Source organism: Schistocerca serialis, chromosome 4 (genome assembly GCF_023864345.2).
Source record: "Schistocerca serialis cubense isolate TAMUIC-IGC-003099 chromosome 4, iqSchSeri2.2, whole genome shotgun sequence".
Lineage (NCBI taxonomy): Eukaryota > Metazoa > Arthropoda > Insecta > Orthoptera > Acrididae > Schistocerca > Schistocerca serialis.
The window spans coordinates 832519281-832542477 of record NC_064641.1 but is presented as its reverse complement, the minus strand read 5'-3'; the positions used below and the strand labels follow the sequence as shown (position 1 = coordinate 832542477).

The 23197-nt window shown below is 37.4% G+C and overlaps 2 protein-coding genes across 8 annotated transcripts in view; one reads left to right on the top strand and one right to left on the bottom strand.

The window, feature by feature from the left end:
* Window positions 1-18487, bottom strand: part of LOC126473444 (tRNA (cytosine(72)-C(5))-methyltransferase NSUN6) — a 101824-nt gene extending 83337 nt beyond the window's left edge. The window contains exons 1-5 of one of the 4 annotated variants that reach the window (XM_050100493.1): window positions 17421-17543; window positions 5292-5478; window positions 5014-5113; window positions 3703-4025; window positions 2475-2656 (exon numbers count right to left, since the gene is read on the bottom strand). Coding sequence is in view for 1 of the 4 variants with exons in the window: in XM_050100491.1 (XP_049956448.1) it covers window positions 17421-17543; window positions 17650-17727 (201 nt within the window). In the remaining 3 variants the exon portion in view is untranslated. Of the gene's footprint in view, window positions 1-2474; window positions 2657-3702; window positions 4026-5013; window positions 5114-5291; window positions 5479-17420; window positions 17544-17649 lie in introns of those variants that run through there. The other 3 variants (XM_050100492.1, XM_050100491.1, XM_050100494.1) reach the window with 3 other exon arrangements.
* Window positions 18488-18570: 83 nt separating this feature from the next.
* LOC126473445 (CTD nuclear envelope phosphatase 1 homolog) overlaps window positions 18571-23197 on the top strand; it is a 112759-nt gene continuing 108132 nt past the window's right edge. For 2 of the 4 annotated variants that reach the window (XM_050100496.1, XM_050100498.1), the window contains exon 1: window positions 18571-18790. In XM_050100496.1, coding sequence (XP_049956453.1) covers window positions 18701-18790 — 90 coding nt within the window. In that variant the 5' untranslated portion in view covers window positions 18571-18700. Of the gene's footprint in view, window positions 18800-23197 lie in introns of all 4 variants that reach the window. The other 2 variants (XM_050100495.1, XM_050100497.1) reach the window with 1 other exon arrangement.

The window sequence follows — 23197 nt, the reverse complement described above, 5'->3', positions numbered from 1 at the left end:
TAAGAGCAAAACAGACACCCTGTGGCACAACTTTCAGCTAGACATAACGTGCTTGATTTCCATGGCTGCTTCAGTACCTGGGCCATCTGGATCCTCCCCTCCACCATCAACTTTTCTGAACTGTGCAGACAGGTGTTACCTTTACAACACATTTTCCGCTCGCAAAATTATCCTGGCCTCAGCCTACAGTAACATATTGCCCACACACCTCCATCTAACAGTTTCCACCCCTCTCTGACTAATCTCCTCCCTATTCTCGTCTCCCACCGTTTTTCTGCCAACGCACATGCCCATATTTCCCCACTACCCTCGTTTTCCGCTTCAGTCCCTCTTCTGCTCCTGCTCCCCACCACTATGCCCACAGCCCCCGATGCTGCAACTGTTGGCAGTCCATGCACACACTGCCAGACAGCGCCCTTGTCTCACCCCACCTGTACACTACTATCCCTTCCGCTTCCCCATCCTCTCCAGATTGCTGCTTCTGTTCCACATGACAGTTGCATTCTCGTCCAAGCTGTCAGAGATGGTAATCCTTCAGTGAGGTGTGCTAGCTTGTGTGAATGCATGTCTGTGTGTATGTTTCTCTTTCTTTTTCTGATGAAGGCTGTGGCTGAAAACTAATGTGTAAGTGTCTTTAATTGTGCCTGTCTGCAACTTAACGTGTGATCTTTATGGGAAGTAGCAATCTGTATCTGCCTTAAGTTATTCAGTTAGTGAAGGGAGACACAAATTTAATTATGATGGACGATTGAAATTTGACAGGAAAAGGAATAGAAGCAAAAACAGTTGCAGAACATGAACTGGGGAAAAGGACAAAGAGGAAGCTATCTGGTAGAATTTTGTATAGAGCATGATTTGCTAACACTTGGTTTAAGAATCATGAAACAAGGTTGTGACAAAGCAAGCTGGGATATTTTTACTTCCCCTCTTGTTTTGCCATACGCCTCCTTAAAATTCATTTTTTCAGTTTTAACTAATTACCATTAACATATGTGAACATTACCTGCATTTTCATAAAAGAGAAAGGTTGGCCCTTAGTTTTAAAGAATATAACATGAGATCCAATTTTGTGCTTAGTTTTATGTATGTAATTGATTTTCTAATTTATTTTGACTATTCCTAGTTAGTATCTTTCATTATAGGCAAAATCAGTAATTGTTTCGTAATTTAAATTCTATTGTTGATGTATAAACAAATATAAATTCTGTACTAATTATAAACATTTGGAAGACAAACTAATAGTATTCATTAAGTATTTATTTGGCTCTATTCGAAAACACGTTAGCAAAGTCAGCACTTGATTAATTCCAAAGTAATTAACACTTTTGTCAAAAGTACTGTTTACATAACTATATGTGTTAATTTCATCATTTAAACAAATAATTTGGCTTAACCCTGGTAGTAGAAGAAACTGTTAAAAAGACTGAATTTTTCGATGTATTCAGTTAATTTAATGAGTTAAGTTTTAATTGTAATTTCTGTAAATTTAACTTCGAACAATGTGTAGTTTCAGCCCCTATTATTGTGAGGATATATAAGGCCCAATTTTTGATCCCGTGACAGTCAGCCCACAGCCAAGTTTCAGACGAGGAATCTGTGTTGGTTAGAACAACAACAATGCATCAACTTAACAGTGTAACAAGTGTTACACAATTACGTCGTGTGTTAAAACAGTGACTGTGTCTGCTCCATATGTACCTTTCTATTCTTAAAGAACTGTGAACTTTGTGGTTTGGCTTTTACTGCTCATAGATGTTCAACAGTAAATTATTGTAGCAGTATGTGGAGTTTTGCCTGCTAACTATTAATGAGGCTTATGGGAAGTTAGAACAATAGTGCACTGGCCATATATAACTGTGTATTATTGGGGGACTGTGAAAAGTGAAAGTAAAAGACTGTGAAATGCAACTGTGCAACTGTCGGCTACAGTAGACAGTACTGCATGTCCACCTCCTATTTTTTTCAGCCAGTACGTCAACACCAAGGACAATCAACGAAGAAACAAAGTAGGCGAGCCGCTACAAGGTGTACACTTGGAAGAGACCTGGGGACACTGTATGGTTTCAGACTGATTGAATAATGGTTAAAGAGTGATTTTGAAATTACAGTTTTATCAGCAAGACATTTCCCGGTGCAGACTCTGACCATAATTTATTGCTTATGAACTGCAGACTAAAACTGGAGAAACTGCAAAAAGGAGATGGGATCTGGATAAAATGAAGTAACAAGAGATTATTCAGAGTTTCAGAAGGAGCATTAGACAATATTGGACCGAAACAGTGGGAAGAATTAAAACAGAACATGAATGGATATCTTTAAATGAGGAAATATTGAAGGCAATAAAAGATCAAACATGTAAAAAGACACAGTCTAGTTGAAATCCTTGGATAATAAAGCAGATATCGACTTTCACTGAAGAAATGAGAAAATATAAAAATGCAGCAAATGAATCAGGTGAAAGGGAATACAGATACCTGAAAAATTATGCCGCGTCCACATGCTTGGGGCTTGCCGCAAACTCCAAGTCTCTACAAACGCTTGGCTACATTTGGGGAACTATCCACACGCTCGCGAGTGTGCTTGTTTGTTCTGGAGAAGCAGGCATGATGGATGTAGAGGTTGTGTCGGCCATAACCTTTGGCTTAACCTATCTTTACTAAAAAAAGAAAAAAGAGGAAAGAAAATTAAAAATATGGCAAAGATGGTGGATGTTAAAAATTCATAGAAACCGTACCAGGTAATTGTTAAATTATAGCATCATTCATGTATCTATGATCATTATATAGTTTCTTATGTGTATTTCATTCAATATAATTAGGCCTATGAGAAAATTATTGATTTAAAATTTGTGTTTGCGGAGAATTTATGGAAGAAAACTATAATGAGCTTCTTCATAAACCATCTGGACAGTTTGATAACTTCTGCAGGATGAGCTACGCTGATTTTGAATATTTGCTGAATGAAATTTCACCTCTGATTCGAAGGAAAATACAGACTTCAGAGAAGCTATACCAGCTCAATATCGTCTGGCAATAACACTGAGATATTTAGCATCTGGAGACAGTTACAAAAGACTACACTATTTGTTTAAAGTATCCACCCAGACAATATCAAAAACTGTACTTGAAGTCAGCAGAGCTATTAATAACGTTCTGAAAGATGCAATAAAGGTAATGTGAAACATGTTTGATATTTTGTTTTTAATGTTTTTTATTAGTTTGAAGAGATAAGCGTACAAAAATATAAATCAGTGTTCTGTACTTATGCACTAGTATCATACTGCTCAAAATCTTCGTAAGCTCTCTGGAATGCTTCGTTAATAATGTTGTGTGTCTGAGGCACGATTATTTCATCAGATACCGGTACCGGTATTACTGAAATTGTAGAGGTGGGCTTTGAAGGGCTGGATTCGGTTGAGTAAATAGTTATGATGTCATCTCTATTTCAAGGATGTGGTGGTAGTAATGGAGTGGAGGATCTTTCATAATTGGAGATGGGATTGGTAGTGAAGGGGTCATGATTTGGGGTAGAAGGTTCAGAAAATGACATCTGAACACATGCTGAGTGGTTTGGTACTACCGTATATCCACTTGACACTGATGATGGTCTAGAATATTGAAATGAATTATGAGGGAATGGTGTTTCAAAAAAAAAAATGACCTCTGTTTAATTCTTTTGATAAATAAACCATCTATTTCATACATCATTAATTTCCTGTCGTCTTGAAGAAGTTCCCACATCTTTTTGGCTAATAGCTTAGCATACAGATCACATTCATTATCTTCAGCATTTGCACATGATGGACATTGACTAAGCACATTCATTAATTGACCAAATGCTGTGGCCATTTGCTCTTCTGCTATATTCGATGCAGTGCGACGACGAGATTTCTCCTTAGATTTACTTGTAGATGGTGAAGAAACCATAGATGCAGGAGTCGAGGAACCCACCACACTGTTATAATTTTCTGTCTCCTCGGTTTCATCCACCGTTTCTTTTCCAGCTGTTTCTGAAGATCTTGACTGCTGCAAAAATTAGATTTTATTAATAATTCTACAGAACAAAAAATTATTTCAAATTTTAATTATTATTTTAACATTATCTTTTCAGATGCCCTCTACAGTGGAAGATTGGATTAATATAGAAAGGGGATACAGCAGTAAATTCCCACATTATGTGCGATTGTTGGATGGCAAACATAGTTATCGAGTGTCCACCTCATAGTGGAACTGAATATTTCAACTACAAGAAAACTTTCAGTATAGTGCTTTTGGCATTCGTCGATAGCAATTATAACTTTATGTTTGTTGACATAGGATGTCAAGGGAGGATTAGCAATGGTGGCGTTTTTAACAATTCATTATTATGGCAAAGAATCTGCAGAAACGAAATGAACTTCCCCACACCATGCCCACTTCTTGGATCGAATAATAACGTAAATGTGCCATATGTATTTTTAGCAGATGGTACCTTTGCACTCAGTACACGTGTTATGAAGCCTTACCCTGGACTTCATGAGATTGGATTGCCAAAAAGAATATTTAACAAACAATTGTCTAGAACCCGGGTTAGAATGGAGAATACTTTTGGCATTTTTAACTACAGTGTTCAGAATTTTTCAAAGACCTATTAATTTAGATCTCGAAACTGTGAAAGAAATTACTATGACCCGTGTGCTACTACATAACTTTCTCAGAAAAAGTAGATCTTCTTCAGAAAGATATATTCCCCCTGGAACTTTGAATGTATGGGATAGTAATGGGAATCTGATAATACCTGGTGCATGGAGGAATATAGAAGAATATAATGCAATACAAAATTTGCCACTTGTACCTCAAAGATCGCCGCTAAATGCCATCAAGATTAGGGATGAATTTACTTCATATTTTTGTAGGAGTACAAATGCTTCATGAGGAGTTCTGACTTCTTAATTTTGGAGCATGTACTTCAAATTATAGAAACAGTAAAAATCAAAATTGATAGAGTCCAAAATACTGAAGTGTTTTTGCTTACCGTATCTGAGTTCAAACCACATTGTTGGTATATATTTGCAGCAGAAATGATTCCATAAGCTGGTATGCAAACCAAACTGGTTTGTATATACCTTCAACTTCTGAGGGAAAATAATTACTTATTATTTACGTCATATACATACTTATTTTGTTAGTAACACAACTATTTTAGTAAAAATAAATATAGAACTTTGAATAATGTACACTTTGTTCCAATCATCTATTTATCAAATTTATTGTATATATTATGTAAATATTAAAAAATAAAGAAATTTGTACCTGAGCCAGAATGAATAGAATCTTGCTTCTTCTTTAAATGTTTATGAAATGTGACCATAAGAATTTCCTTTTTGCTTTTAATCTCCTTGACAGGTTTCTTTAAAACTTCACTGAGACGACTCCAGGCATCAGCCACTTTTTTTTTTATCTTTATGGTCTTTGTTCCTCAGGTCCCAAATGCAGGGTTCTGCTTGATAACATTCGATGAATTGTAAATTTCCTCATTGGACCAGTCACCGGTATTCATTTTCCCTGCTGTAGCCTACTTCTATACAAAGAGGAATGCACTTCTGTCCACCGCCAGTGCACAAACAATACTAGGTCCACAACAAACATGTGGACACGTCGCAAGTGCTTGCCGCAAACCTCCTTTGATTTGTGTCAAAAAACTGACTCAACCAGATCGACCACAAGCACTAGCAAGCCTACCCAAGTCAAGCCAAATGTCCTAGCCACACATTTGAATTTGTGATGGCTTGTCGAGGTTTGACAAGCATGTGGACGCGGCATTAGGTTGACAGAAAATGCAAAGTGGCTAAGTAGAAATGGCTAGAGCACAAATGCAAGGCTGAAGAAGCATACACGATAAGGAGAAAGATAGACGGTGCTTAAAGAAAAAGGAAAATGACTTTACCAGAAAAGAGAATCAGCTACATGAATATTAAGACCTCAGATGGCAAGTCAGTACTAAGCAAAGAAAGGAAAGCTGAAGATGGAACGAATATACACAGTGTCTACATAATGGAAATAAATTGAGGATAATGTAATATCAAGAGATGGCAGAGTAGGTGAAAACAGGGTGTAAGATATGATACTATGAGGAGACTTTGACAGAGCACTGAAAGACCTTTGGACCCTGCAGCAGACAACACTCTTTCAGAATTATTGAGATCCTTGGGGGAGCCAGCCACAACCAAATTATTCTATCTGGCTTGTAAAATACAGGAATGATTTACTTGCAGAAGAACAGAAAACTGGTAGAAGAAAACATCAGAGAAGGTTGCTTTGGATTCTGGATCAACGTATTAACACCCAAAGCAATACTTACCCTACAACTTGTCCTAGAACACACGTTGAACAAAGGAAAAATATGTTTATATTTCTTGTAGATTTAGAGAAAGGTTTCAACAGTGTTGGCTGGACTATACCCTGAAATTTTAAAGGAAGCATGGATACAATATTTGGGGCAAAAGGTTATTTATAAGTTGTACAGAAATCAGACTGCTGTTATGAGAGTTGAAAGGGAAGCCGTAGTTTGAGAAGGGAGTGAGGGTTGTAGGCTATTTTCATAGTTACTCAACATGTACACTAAGCAAGCTGTGAAGGAAAGCAAGGAGAAACTTGGAAAGGAAATTAAAGAAGAATTAAGAAGGAATAAAAACTTTGAGGTTTCTTGATGACATTGTAATATTGTTAGAGACAGCAAAGGACTTGGAAGAGCAGTTGAACAGATTGGACAGTGTCTTAAAAGGAGGGTATAAGATTAACATCAACAAAAGTAAAATGAGGGTATTGGGATGTAGTCTAACTAAATCAAATGATGCTGAGGAAATTAAATTAGGAAATGAGACACTAAGAGTGGTAGATGATCACCGAAGTAGAGAGGATATAAAATTTACAGTGGTAATGGGAAAAAAAGCTTTTCAGAAGAAGAGAAATTTGTTAATATCAAATATACACTGAAGTGTTAGGCTGTCTTTTCTGCAGGTATCTGTCTTGGGTGTCGCCTTGCCCGGGTGTGAAACATGGATAATAAGCAGTTCAGAAAAGAAGAGAATGGAAGCTTTTGAAATGTGGGACTATAGGAAAATCGTGATGATTAGATGGGTAGATTGAATGACAAATGAGGAGGTACTGAATCGAACTGGAGAAAAAAGAAACTGACCAAAAGAATGGAGTGGTTGATAGGACACATCCTAAGGTATCTGGGAATTGTCAGTTTGGTAATGGAAGGACACACTGGGGGAGAGGGGAATGGGGGTTAGGTGATAAAAACTTTAAAGGGGGAATTAGGTTTGAATATAATAAGCAGGTTCAAATGGATGTAAGTTGCCATAGCTACGCAGAGATTAAGATAGTCCCTCAGGAAAGTCTAGCATGGAGAGCTGTACAAAACAGTCTTCGGACTGAGGGCCAGTACCACAACAATAACTTTTGTCACTGTAAAGCAGCTACAATGGGAGAGCCAAAGTGGCTTGCAATGTTCACGTATACAAGTGATCTTAAAACTGCTGGCTTTGAGAATGCCACGAGAAGGAGTAGAATGGAAGAGATTACAGGGTAATAAAGACGATCACTAATGGATGCCTGCAAGGCGTAATTTGTGGAAACTTCAACTTTGCTAAAAACGTAAAAACTTACCATCTATCAATCACTTCAAGAATACCTCAAAGGATGATTTTTGAGAATATGAACTTAATGAAATCCTTTACTAAAATCTCTGTTTTCTCAACAAGGGCCTCAAATCCAATAATATACTATTCTTATGTGTGAATTATCTGTCAGAACGATATTATTACTTTTGACGTTTTACAACAGTGATGAGTCTTTGACTGTCATGGGGAGTATATCTGCACCAAAGGCAAACAATATGCCACAAGCAAAACATACCATAGGTTGTTCAGGTGTGTTCCATTATTACATATGTATTCCTCCTTTTTTTTCCAGGTTAAGTATCTGAGAACGATCTTCAGTGTTGCTGAGATCACAGCAAATAGGAGTACTTCAATAATGATACTATTAATGATAATAATAAAGATTTTATCCTAAGTGGGACATTCTTACTTTTTGAATATAATTGATTCTAGGGTGCAGCCATGCTATGGGGGCCGACATGGTAGCAGCACACAAGCTAATTTACTATAGCAAGGTTGAATAATGTATCTCAATCCCATTTTCTAATGTGCTGTGGATAGTGTTCAACAACATGTGACATTTCTAGCTATTGCAGCCACGATTACATCATTATTGATACAGCATCCTATGTGCTTCATCAGGCAGATGATGTCATTAGAAAATACTGATTCATGTGTGCAACCACAAAACTCAACATGTGTCAACATGGCACCATAGCTTGCTGGGTGCCTCTACTTAGCTGATATGGTACTGGAGGTGCAGTACTATACTTATCGACTGCTGAGGGGGTGCATGCACACCAAAACATGTGAGTTGATTGTTTATTATTTGTTAAATAAATGTCAAATAGGAATTTTTATATGTATTAAGGGTCTCTCATCAACTTAGACATGATGAAGTAGTGATGAAAATAATGTGACACCTACATTTAAAAGATAAGATAATACACTGAAGTGCCAAAGAAACTGGTGTAGGCATGTGTACTCTCAAGTACAGAGATAAGTAAACAGGCAGAAGATCTCATTGCGGTCGGCAACATCTACATATGACAAGAAGTGTCTGGCACAGTAGTAAGATTGGTTACTGCTGCTACAATGCCAGGTTATCAAGATTTAAGTGAGTTTGGAAGTGATGTTATAGTTGGCACACAAGTAAAGGGACACAGCATCTCCAAGGTAGCATGAAGTGGGGATTTTACCATATTAAAATTTCACAAGTGTAGCGCGAATATCAGGAATCCAGTAAAACAACAAATCTCCAGCATCACTGCGGCCAGAAAAAGATACTGCAAGCACAGGACCAATGACAAGTGAAGAGAATCTTCAATGTGAAGGAAGTGCAACCATTCCACAAATTGCTGCAGATTTCAATGCTGGGCCATCAACAAGTATCAGCATGCAAGCCATTCAACGAAACATCATCGATACAGGCTTTTGGAGCCGAAGGCCCACTTGTGTGCCCTTGATGGCTGCACAACACAAAGCTTTCACCTCGCCTGGGCCCGTCAAAACTGACATTGGACTGTTGACAACTGGAAACATGTTGCCTCGTCAGATGAGTCTCGTTTCAAATTGTATCCAGCAGATGGAGTATGCGGGTATGGAGAGAACCTCATGAATCCATGGACCCTGCATGTCAGCAGGGTACTGTTCAAGCTGGTAGAGGCTCTGTAATGGTGTGGGGCATGTGCAGTTGTAGTGATAATGGACCTCTGATGTGTCTAGATATGGCTCAACAGGTGACACGTACGTAAGCATCCTGTCTGATCACCTGCATCCATTCACGTCTATGGTGCATTCCGATGGACTTGGGCAATTCCAGCAGGACAATGCGACACCCCCAAACATCCAGAATTGCTACAGAGTAGCTCCAGGAACACTCTTCTGACTTTAAACACTTCCGCTGGCCACCAAACTCCCCAGACATGAACATTATTGAGCATATCTAGGATGCCTTGCAACATGCTGTTCAGAAGAGATCTCCACCCCCTCATACTCTTGTGGATTTATGGGCAATCCTGCAGAATTCGTGGTGTCAATTCCCTCCAGCACTACTTCAGACATTAGTCGAGCCCATTCCGTGTCATATTGCAGTACTTCTGCATGGTCGCAGGGACCGTACATGATATTAAGCATGTGTACCAGCTTCTTTGGCTCTTCAGTGTAAATGAACAGCTCAAATCACTTCATGAATTGTCGAGTCATTATGAACAGTGCCCTGTTGTAGTGGCCTGTGCATACTGTTGATAAAGTTCAGGTCACACTGGCGGCCAATAGAGTTTAGTATGAGCAGGCTAGGCAGTTAAGAGTTCAGATTTAGTAGGCAGTCCGTAGAGATGAATTTCTTGCTAAGAGTCTGTGAGCAATGTGGACTAGTTAGATACTAAGAAAGTCTTTATCTATCGTTCATTAGTGTGTGAGAGGCACATTAATTATACAGGGTGTTCAGAAATTATCATTATAAACTTCTAGGACTCTTAGAGGGGAGTGAGTACATAATGTTTTGAATAGGAACTCATGTCCAGAAACATACTGTTTCAGTTCAACCATGGTTTCAATTAAGATTAGATTAGATTAGATTCAGTTTTCATTCCATAGACTCGAAAATGAGATGACTCTCGTGGGTGTGGAACATGGCAGAAAACTGAATATAATAATTAAAACCCTGATCATTTGTCAGGAGATTGTCAAATTAGGTGAATGCAATACAGTACGCTGGAACTGCTAATATTCACAGAATTAATAAACTGCCAGTATGACATGCCATTATGCATTTTTAATAAATTTACCTCACACAAAATACCTAATCTTGACTAACCTTAACTCAACCGCATCTGCTTCAGGAACTGAATTGGGCATGATGCAGTATTATTATTAGGTAACAATTTGTAAGGAAATACAACAAAACATCCATTTATCACTTAAACACATTTGTTGGTGTCAACATGAAAACATCACATCACATTCTGTACATACAGTATGCTGGTGTCTTTTTTGTTCTGGAATAATGTAAACATGTAATGTTTAAGTATTAATAGAGACAAATAAGCTTAAGTGATAAATGGTGGTTTCATTGTGTTTCCTTTCAAACTGTTACCTAATAATTGTATTACATCACACTTAATTCAATCCCCAACAGAAGCAGATGAGTTAAACAGCTGAACTGAAACGGTCATAACAGAAAACTACATTTCTGGACATGAGTTGCATTCCAAAATATTATGTATGCACTCCCCTCTAAAAGTCCTAGCAGTTTGCAATGGGAATTTCCTAACATCCTGTAGGTTTAGATTATTTTGCACGTGGATTTATAGAACGCATACTGATGTGAACATGACTTCGCAATGACTTTATTTTTAACCAGCATTAACTTCATGGATAAAATAACTAGCACCACTTTTGAAATCTCAACTACATTACTTAATAGTCTGGCTGAGCTCAAACAATCATAACCTTTACAAAACCACTACACACAATCACAGAATCGGAACAAGAAAGTTTCCACGAAATGGATATTTTGTTATTTCAAAAGAAGTTCAAGTGCACATCCATATGCTGAGCAATGCATGAGAAACTAAAAATAATGAACAAAACGATACTCCATTACTGATGAAGACAGATCAATCAAGTCAAAAAGAATGAATAAGATTTGGAAAGAGAGGAAGAAGAAGAAGAAGAAGAAGAAGAAGAAGAAGAAGAAGAAGGAGATGATGATGATGATAAAGTCTAGTTAATATTTTTAACACTTAGTGTATATTGACTGATTATAGTGCTCCAACATAGATGTAAACTATCTAAATAAATACAAAACACAAAATCCTTATGAATTGCCTGTTTAACTGAATCAGAAAAAACAACAGGGTAATACCATGTCAATAAGTAACATTTCAAACAAGACCATTTCAGGTTTCTCTCAAATTTGGTGCATCCCATGGTCCAGAATTTGTAGAGGTACATGACAGTTGTGAAGAAAGTTCAGAAACTGTGTGAAATTTACACATGTTTGTCTCAACATAAATGACGGTAATTCTGGTTCTAATCCAGATGCAATAATGAACCCTGTGTCATTGAAAAGCTAACGAGTAGAGCTTTACACTGGCATGCAACATGGCAGAATTCTAAGAATTTTCACATTCAAGGTCATTGACCTTGAACTTTAACCTTGAATGTCTCAAAACACCACACCTTAAATTTTCTTGAAAAAGAAAAAAAAATATTCTGTTGTTCCAATATGCTGCTATAAATGACGTAAATATCAAGCAGGCACACCAGGCATCATGTCCAAGAATTTATTTTGTCAGCATCAGTATACTACCAAAATGCAAAAAATAGCACATAAATATGTAACACAAATTATTATAAATACAATTCATACATAATGATGTGCAAAGATATGTCTTGTATTGTTGTAGTGGTATTATGAACCACAGACAGTGTTGCATCTATTAAAAGGCAATAAAACATGGTTATATCTCATTTCACAAATCTCCAATTAAATTGTTAATGTTCAACAGATCTGACACAGGGAGAGTGTACGTCCTTCCAATTAGTGTCAGTGGATTCAGTCTTGTGAAAATGTCACATCATCTAATAATACAAATGTATGGTTTGACAGGAAACACAAATGATGCTGATGGGCCAAGTGGCTGTATCTATTTCTTCATAAATTTATAAGACATGTGCAACCCACTGATGACTGTCACAATACAGGAAATAAATCCATTTTTGTATGTTAACAGCATTTCATTCACTATAGCAATCACGACTCACCTCTGCGCGCTAAAGAAGCAGAATATGTCTGTTATTACTATACCTTTGTAAACATGTATTACACTATGAAACTTACAAGAAGTGGTATCTCTATTTGTATTTTTGAAATGTTCCTTCTGCCTGACTTGGTTTCAATCGTGATGGGAAGCCAATGTACAATCAAAGACACACAAAGGAATATTTCCTTTGCTCCGCTAACCCGACAGTTGTGGTGCCAAAATATGGTTTTCATGCAGCCACGTGAGGCTGGCAAGTGTGGCTAACCTGATGTTGGACAGATTCACAAAATTATTTCTGTTTTTTTACTAGGTAGCAATTCTGTCCATGCGCGCCCATGCACCCACACCCACACACACACACACACAGTACCATGCTGAAGGCAGTCAGATATTTGCACATATGACTTACAGTGTATTTCATTAGAATGTGTGTCTCTGTAGTAAGCTACACACGCATGAAATCCCTGTACTTCACCCTGAAAGGTGAAGTTTTAACTCTCTGCAAAATCACAAACAATACATACACACACTGAGTAGTTCTTTAGAGGTTTTGAAGATTTGTGACTGCTGCTGGGTGATATAAAAGTGTGCTATGAGCTGTTGTAAACTCAATGCAAACACCTCAATGAAATCATATGACAGTTTTGTTATAGTCTCTAGAACTGCCAAGCCCATAATTAACCAAATCTTATGTGTAATTTTTTTGTATGTAATTTACACAGAATGGATCTCGCTGTCACTGGCAAGGACACAGTGCTTTGGCTACGACTCATAAAATTTTGAGAATCCAATATTTAATCAGTGACAGTTAAAAAAAAAACTCGAAGGAATTGCTACTAAAAATGAGAGAATTTCCGAGCTGTATTAAAGTGCAAAACACTACCTAAAAACTAAGTTGATTAAGATTTTGCAACACTAGCAGCACTGGCATCACATGGTTCAGTTATGAGCACAGTAAAAACCACGTACCTGCGGAATAGTTTTTTCACACAATGCGTTACATGGATTTGGATTAGATATCACTAATATACCATATTCTGCAACAAACCGTTTTGCTCTTCATACCATATAATCTGAAGCAGAAAATTCTTTCATAGGTTTCTTTGTATTCCAGCTCTTTGGAAGTACTGTCAAAATCTCTATTTTGTCACACATACCATCTATGTGAAACTTATCTTTCAGCTGGGCTACGATTTCTTTTTCTCTATTTTTTTTTCACACTCTTCTTTTTCCAATTGTTTCATGTAAGTATGCTGCAACACTGAGGCAACCATTTTCAATTTTTGTTAAGGGTACTTTTCCTCACACTGGAGCTTCTTTTTTCTTTTTCTTCATCGGAGTTTCAACTGAATACTCGAGGCTAGAGATGAAACAATTCAATGCCCGATTCCATTAGATTTTATCTTCACTTATCATGTCTGGAAGTACCTAGAACAGCTGAGTAACATTTACAGGTGTTGATGGGTTTTGTAATATTTGCTTTCTACATTTGCTGCAAATTTTTTCCACCTAGAAATACGACGTTCATTTGAATGAAACCTGGTCAGTGCATTTACCTTTGCCTTACATGTAAGGTGGCACCACGTAACTGCAGGTATGGTGGTGTCATATACTGGTAGAGAGACTTGAAGCGTACACACCGTTTGACGTTGCATAGTGCCAGCGTGGTTTCATGCCAGAAAGAAGGTGGTTACATAAGTTATCCACTACCGAACATGCGGGAAATAAGCAAGAACAACAAGGAGTGATTCAAGTTTTGGCGGCGGAGGTAGTTGGAGGCCGTGAAATGTATTATCAATGAATGAAGGCTGCGTATGGTGAGTACAGTCTGAGTCATTCAAGTGATGGAGAATGGCGCAAATGATTCCTTGAGGGGAGCAAGTGACTGGGTGACGATACTCATTCTGGACAGGCTGATCTTGTCATCACACCAGAAATGGTTGCGGAAGTGGATGCTTTAGTCTTGGACAACCGCAGATTCACCATGGATGAGATCCATCGGTTACTGGGTATTAGCACCGCCACTGTCCACACCATAATGCATCAACACTCGAACATTTGAAAAATCTGTGCACAGTGGGTTCCCCACCAGCTAACTGCTGAGCAGTGCAATACTAGAACGGCACGGTCCTTGAGTCATCTGCAATGTTATCATGAGGAGGAGTACGGCTTTCTGTCGTGTATTGTCATAAGTGATGAAACAGTGTCACCATTTTGAACTGGAAAGCAAGTGTCAGAGCAAGCAGTGGAAACATCTGACTTCACCACCTCCAAAGAAATCAAAGGCCATGCACACCAGTTCTGGTAAGATCATGATGTCTTCCTTTTTGACCACAAGGGCCCAATGCTTGTCGAATTCCTGGGACAGAGATCCACTGTCAATGCACAGTGTTATCAAGCCACTTTACAGAACCTTAAACAGGCCATCAAGTCGAAACGCCAAGGCATGTTGTCCAATGGTGTTATCCTCCTGCATGATAATGCCCGCCCACACACAGCCAATGTGGTGAAGACGACATTGCAGCAGTTTTGGTGGGAAACTGCTGGAACATCCACCGTACAGTCTCGACCTTTCACCATGTGACTTTCATGTGTGTGGACCTCTAAAACGAGGTATTCAGGGACATCGATTTGCAAAGGATGACTAAGTGTGAGACTGGGTCAAGGTGTGGATCCAACAGCAGCCTACTAGCTTCCTCATGGATGGCTAGTGTCGCAATGGGATAAATGTGCAAACAGTTTTGACAACTATTTTTCAGTATGTGTATAACTAAATTTTCGAGTTAATAAAATTGTTACCATTACTTTACAATAGTGACCAGGTTTCATTTGAATGCCCCTTATATATTATGACAATTGCCATGACCTTTAAAAGGATTGCAGCAATATAATATTGAAATGAAATCCATTTTTTATGAACTACTGCTAAATACTACTTCACAGTATATGTACACAGCAGTTTGAGTAAACAAGCCACACCCACGAGACAAGCTAATGATGACTGGTTGAAATAAACGTCTGACTGACTGTTCACTGCACAAATATTCACCAGTTTCTCAAAGTAATAGTGACTGCTATTGTCTGGTGTCCTGGAAAAACCAAGATACTTAGCTGCTAACTGCATTTTCTTAGTGTAATGATGTGGATGAAATAAATTTTTGGGCCTGATGCCTTTGGTGTGCCATCTTGATATTTACTATATTTATAGCAGCATAGAGGAGGAATGTAATATATTTAAAAAAATTAAAATTAAAAAAAAAAGTGGGCTATTTTGAGGTATTCAAAACCAAAGGTTAAGGTCAATGACCTCGAATGTGAAAATTCCTAGAAACCTACCATGTTCTGCATCAATGATACAACTTCACTGATGCACCTGGATTAGAGTCAGAATTACAGTCATTGATGTTGAGACAGACACATGTAAATTTCACACAGTTTCCAAATTTTGCAGATCTGTAATTTTCTTCACAACTGTCAAATACCTCTGCAATTTAGTAGTTTTTCAGCTCTTATCTGGATCGGTTGGGTTGAGTGCTGAATTGAATTTACGCTGAATTATCCAAAAGTTTTTATTGAGAAATTATAAAGGACTTTCCGTTTGTGTTAAATATGCTACTTCTTAGGACCTACTTTCAGTGCAGCTATGGAAAAACAATACAAAACAGTTGTTTTAGATTTGCTGTTATATACTGTTTTTATTATAAAAAATTAAAGCTTTTACTAAAAATCACTAAAAAAGGAATTAAGTAGGATAGCTAAGGAAGATAACCATCAACTGCAGGTCTGTGAGAAAGCAGTTAAGGATCAGAGATTTGCAAAACAGATTCATAGACCTTTTAAGACTGCAACACTCAAAAGGTACACAAAAACATAAGGACAATGCTGAAATCTACGTAAGAAGTTTTCCATTAATTTCTTCATTCTCTCTACATCATGTGTGATGTCATCCAATTGAATAAAATTCTTACTCAACTACTAGCAATCATACTGTTGTTGGAACAAGCAAAATAATACTAAGTTTGTTCACTGATGAAGACTTACAAAGTTTCTCAGTCGCATGACAAATATGAGATGGTGAAAGCATATCTATATGGAAATAACTAAAAGCTCTGAATAACAGCAATTCATCTGCATTCATATTAGACTCCAATTCTGTACAGTAGTTGATCCAATCTGTGTAACTGTAAATCATATTATCTATGTCAGTTTCCTGCAAAATTCTTGGATACATCATACTAACATTTATGGGACATTCTGTCAGCATTTGGAGAAACACACATATTAAAAACTGAAATATATAGTATTAATGTTCCTCAATACTTATGTTTCATACACTGGCTTTTGGTTTTCTAGGTCAACATTAGACAGCTTAGGACTGTTCAGTCTTAAGTTGTCTGTTGATGACCTAGAAAGTCAAAGGTGGTCCACAAACAAAATAAATCTTGTAGAACATTAATACTGAATTTTATTGTTTAAGATATCGGAGCAAGTTTTTCCACGAATCTAATCAGTACTCATATGGTACTTTGCATTGATTTTGAAAGCAACAATCATGGGCAGACCATCTTGGTTTATTCACAAAATTCAAAGATCTGTTTATACACAGGTTAATTGGATAACATTTGTATTGGTTTTCAGAGCGCAAGCCATCAAATAATAGCCAGTTAAGATAACTAAGTATGTAATAAACTGACTTCATGACAGGTAGATCTTAATATTTAGTCTGGGGGGGGGGGGGGGGGTGGGGGGGGGAAGAAAACAGCCCAACTGTTTAATATTGCCAATACATACACAACGGTACACAACTGTCCTGACACGGAGGGAGGAAAGAAGGATAAGTGCATAAGGTAGTAAATAAATAAATAAATAAATAAATAAAGCGTCATTCAATCTCAGTATAAGAGTCCCACTTCTTGTGATGATGAGAGCTGACAGGTTTTCCAACGAAAATTTCTCAACATCTTTATTTATGTAAATATACCGACTTATTAGACTGAATGGCTTACTTTCTGCAGGGCGTCATTTATTGCTGCTATAACGTCTTTCACCGACGACTTCAATGTATTAACCCTGAGTGTTGTGAAGTGAGGTGTCGTCATCAACCAAGCCAGAAGCCTCTGCTTGTCATTCTGCAATTTATTTACAAACGGCCAACAATCAACTTAACAACATATTCAGTTTTTTATTACACTTTACATTTCTGTAAAAGAAGAAAGATATCACTATAAAACTTACCGGATTGTCACTGTATTCAAATTGATCTGTCAGGAAATGTTCTACTTCGCGGGAGTGAAATGGGCTGCAGGAAACCATGCTGTTATTTGTTCTGGTAATATCGGCCTAAGGCTCACTATTCCAAATGACGATGCAAGTACTACGCTATCGACTTCGGAGGAGAGGGCATTCAGTGACCATAGCGTCATTACAGTGTTGTCACTTAGCGATATCGGCTTGTGTCACTTTTCACACCCGCATCTTCAGTTCACTTTATCTCCCATGACCACGCAGAACTGCACACTACGGATACGCCGCTATCCCTTATGGGAAGAACAATATCAATTCTGTCGCTAAATTCTAGCGTCCACGCTGCCTTCCCCGTTCCCACTACATTTAAAGTATCCCGCTACTACATAGCCTCCCCACAGATTTCTATACAATATAACAAGGAGTCTCACCAGCAACGCACAGTAAATAAAGTTCAAAGGAAAACACACGGGACGAAAGAATTATGTAGGGAACGCAGTCCTCCTTGGAGCAACCAATACTTTTACAAGTTTATCTAAGTTTTCGTATTACAGGATCTGATCATAACATTCGCCACTTCTGTTTAATATGCGTGTTTTCTGCTACGAAAGATATCGCCAATTCTCTGCTCGTTTTTTTTCAGGGGTAAAAAGTACCTGGAGTTATTTCGTACATTATAAAATATTGCCGAACTCAGTTTTCATACTCAAGTACGAAACAGAATTTTCAAATGTCTCTAAAGTTATAGAAAGTGAGCAGAAATTGGAGAGATGTAAAGATTTAACAAAATTGATCAGTGAGTACTAGTTCATTACGTTTTTAAGAGAAGAACGGGGAAATCACCACTCCACTTTCAATTATCTCTGCTGTACGCCGCATGTGACATGTGTTTCTACGATGTGCCTTGAAATGGGTCGATCATGGCGTCGACTATTGTGTATCGGTGCATATAGATATGTGATTGTTGCTGATTTCGTTCAGCGCGGATTCAATTAAATCACTTGTGTACCTTTCAAAAAGACGTGCGTGCAAGATTTCACAAATGCTGAAACAATTGCAAATGGGCCTTCGCGCGTTTTTACTCCTAGCGTCAAGAGTATGGACCTGTATTTGTTTCTTACTGAAGAAACAGGTTAGAGCAGTAAGTACTAGTAGTTCGCTTTCGTGGTATTTTTACACCACCGACTGTGCTGTTCTCGTTAGTCGACGTTTTAAGCGTGTCGGACTGTCTAAGACATAGTTTAAAGCTTTGTTATTTTGTATTTCCTGTTGTTGTCATTGCCATGCATATGAGCAAATTTTTATGGTCTCTCACCTTAAAACCTAGAGTTGTTATGATTTCTTCGCGGGTTTAACCCACCCTGCACCAACAGGTGCTTCAACAATTAAATAATTGATTTGTTTTATGTGATACTTGAACTGATGGTCTGCACCAAGGTTTTTTCTTTTATGATGCTTACTGCGAATCCCAGGCTGTGAATGAAATTTTATAACTCCAGAGTTCGCTGCATGTCAGTTTCATCTTGGAGAAATGCTTGTACTGATATACGATTCACTGAATGTATCATATAGTGTAAATGTATGAAATTTATCTGTCTCATAGAGACCAACTGAAACCACAATAGCAATTGGAGTGTTACATCATTCTGAAAACTTATTCCTCCATACACATGTACATACGGTTCATCTACAAAAATTATAGTCTCCCCCAATGTTAGTCGTGCAAGATACAGGTAGATGCAGAGAGTATTGTACTTTGAATTGTATTAGCTCAGCATAATGGTCGTAAGACACTAAATTAAAACTGTCTGGTTTACAAAGTGTGTCTTTTAGGACTGACATGGATAAGGCTGATTATTATTATTATTATTATTATTATTATTATTATTATTATTATTCCATCCAGGATACTACTTCTTGCTGTAAGAATCTTTAAGCTTCCTTCTCGTACATTTTAGATGCTTTAACATTGTATGCTGACCCTTGTGATATGTCACTGAACTCCTCACTTAACTGTTGTGATTGAGGTTTTCTTTACTTTTGCTCAAATCATTCCAACTCAACACTAAGCAGAATTGTTTCACCAAAAACAATTCTGTGTCTGCTTTTTGTGTTCCTCTGGATTTAATCACATAGTTTTTCAGTCATTGAAACTTATTTAATGTTCGTTGGATCAGGAGGAGACTGTGAATCTGACTTTCAACTTGGATTGCTGAGGTAGTGAAGATGGTGATACGTTTTCCTTCTTTGTCATCAACATTTAATGGGTCCGAAACTTAATCTGGAATATCTGAGAACAGTTTATATGACATTTCCATGTCAAAGTCTTATTATAATTCTCAATTTCTAACTATCCTGATGTGTAATGGAAACTGCAGTAATCATGTATTATACATTTTCCATTATATTACCACAGATTGTTTCTGTGCCTTGGTTATCAAGGGTTTTTAGCACAGATTTGATTGAAACAGTCGAAAGCTTTATCTGAATCTGTACCTCCAGACAGGTTGGTTCTTCGTACTCATTGAGTTGTTGGGTCAACGGAAGCGTCCAGGTCCACCTGTCTGCTTTGACCCGTAATGTAAGGGTGTTGTTGTGTGTGACGACATTATGGCAGGAAGTTTATGACTTGGTTTTAGTTGTAGATGTCCTCTTGTTGTGTTTGATGGTGCTCTCCAATGGTGTGTGTGTGTGTGTGTGTGTGTGTGTGTGTGTGTGTTAAAGAAAAATCCAAATAATTTTGAAAGTAACTTTTGTTTTGCTTTGTTTCTGGGTTTAACTATTTTTCATGTGCTTGTCATCGGGTAGCTCTCGTTTATTACTTGTAAGATGTCCTTGTAGTTGTATGTGGGACCCAATTCCATGTGGCCCAGCCGGGATGGTTATGGATTTGGTAAATCTGCAGTTCTGTAACTGTAAATGATGAGTACCACAAGCTTAGCATGTGTTATCACAGCAGTGGAACGTTGTGATTTACAGGAAATGGAGGTATTGTTATAACCATGGGATACTGGGGAGATGACCTCAAGTAGGTATTCTCAAGGTTCTACACCAAATACACTGTATAATTCAGTTGACAACTTCAGCCTTTCTATCTTTGTCATAAACTTTATTTAAAAAACTGAAAATGACCAGTGATTCTCAGACATCTCTTCTGACAACCGCACTCACCTAATGCGACTGTAAGGCAGTACAGATACTTCCCCCATAAATAGATTTAGCACCTGCCAATAGATCACAGTAGTGTTAGTACAAGCCCTGGCATCATCATTTTTAATCTCTATAACTAAATAATAGTTAAAACCAAAATGAATTGGAAGTTATGGTAGAACACTTCTCAATACATTCATCTATTATTCCGACAATGGACTCACATAGTTGTATTAGACAGAACTTGGCAGAATCACATTAGAGAAATCCCTCCTCTCCGCTTCCCTCCCTTTCCTCATAATCGAGTATCCCATAAGATACATCACTTCACTTGACCAAATGCAGTTTCATCTATTTTCATAACTCCCCCCCCCCTTATTTTCTCCTTTGCTCACTGATATCTATGTCATGTGCACCAAATTGTATGGAAGCCCAGTAACAAAAATACAGTAACATGGATCAATGTCTCGAATTTTTGAACCAAAGAGGCAACTTGGATCAAACTTGTATTCTTGCCACTCCTGTGACCTTTAGCATAATCAACAAGAGCACTACTCTTTTGTAGAAAAGAAATAATGGATGACATGTCCAAGATTTCCTTATACAACATTCCACTGTTAAATTTAACCTAGGAATCCTTGTTGATAATCAGCGCAAGCAGTAGAACCACCTCGAAATTCATTTTACTATTTACTGGAGTTTGAAATTTACCTCAAGACTGCCACATCCAACAACACATCTTCGTGATGCCATCTTCACACAAGCTAAGTTTCAGATATATCATGCATGTATTATATCACATTTTAACATCACAAGTCAAAGACAGCTTTTGATTTCACAGCTAAGAAATAGTGAAACAGTGTAATTTATCCATCACCTGAGTGTTTTCTCATCAGTGTCGTATCAAGGCTTGCCTGTTTTTATTTATTTATTTAATGTAGAAAATATTTCCAGCTGTAACCATGTAATGGAAGCCTCAGCTTCTCTTTGATACATTCAAAATTTCCTGAACTCAGAATGAAAATCATTATTTTATATTTCACAAGAACTTTTATTTGTGTTAACAGTAATACAAAATGTATAGATTGCTACATACCACATAGAGGAACTTGAATTTCTATTAAGTATTTAAATAAAAGAATTAAAGAAGGCATGATAAAACAGACTTTTATCAAAAATAATTTTCTTTTGACTATATTCTATTACTTACAAATAAATTTGTAATGAGTTTGGTGATCATTTTCATTTTATTTGCGGAATACATATGGTATAAAGAAGCATGCAAAATCACAAAATGTTTACAAATTACATTTTCAAATCAGAACCGTGAATGACTAATATTCACAGCCAGATTGCAGTGTGACAAGTGATGTCATTATTGCTAAGGAACTATTTGTTAGATTACACCATGTAGTAATTAATTAAAGAAATACTGAATCCCATCATTGTGGCATTCTGAATCGATTAAAGAGCAAGAAGCATGAAAACTGATTACTATTGGCATAATGATGCTAGAAAAGCAGAAATGGCTGCACATCAACTGGAATTGCCTACCTTGCTAGTTAAAGTACCTTGGCTTTGCACCTTGAAGGGACTAGGCTCACAACGTGCACCTAGAGGAGACACCAAATACCCAGCGTCTGCGTTGAGGCTAATGGACCACCATTTACCACCTGGCTTCAGCTGCTGATGGTGTACGTGGTATGCGGTTTCTTCATTGTTCCATAATCACTGGCATACTAAACCATTGATTTTCATGAATCATTCACTAACATAAAAGCCATTTGGGAGTCTTACAAAGTGTGACTTAGTGGCACTAAGTGTGTAACAAATGCATAATTCACAGTAGAGATGGTGCTTACTGCCATCCTGGGTACCGAAGAGGTCCAGAATTATTTTAGTTTTACTGCGGTAAAGGAAAGAATGCACCTTCGTAACTCTTCTTTTATAAAATTTTAAATGTGATGTACAAAAGGATGACTATTTATAGTTGGTCTAAGCAGGGGTACTCTATTAGATGATCTGTGTTTAGTGACTTGTTTAAACAATTGATTGACCAAACAATGTTTTTTTTTTTTTTTTTTTTTTTTGTCAGGTTTTCAATTGAACGAAACAATGAAATGAAAGTTTTTTTCTGCCATCACTGTAGGAAAGGTTTCACTCCTTTCTGGATGTTAATGGTTCTACTTAATGTGAGACTACCAACTGAAACAAATGTTATACAGTTATGTCCAGCATATAGATTTTCTCACTCGGTCTCCAAGTAGAAGTGTTTTCATGAAAACACTTGTTCAGCCTTTCTGGTCAAATACGAGCCATGAATAGTGTTCCAACTTATTTTTAGTGACAAGTAACATCTACATTCAAAGAGAGGTCAATAGTCAGTATG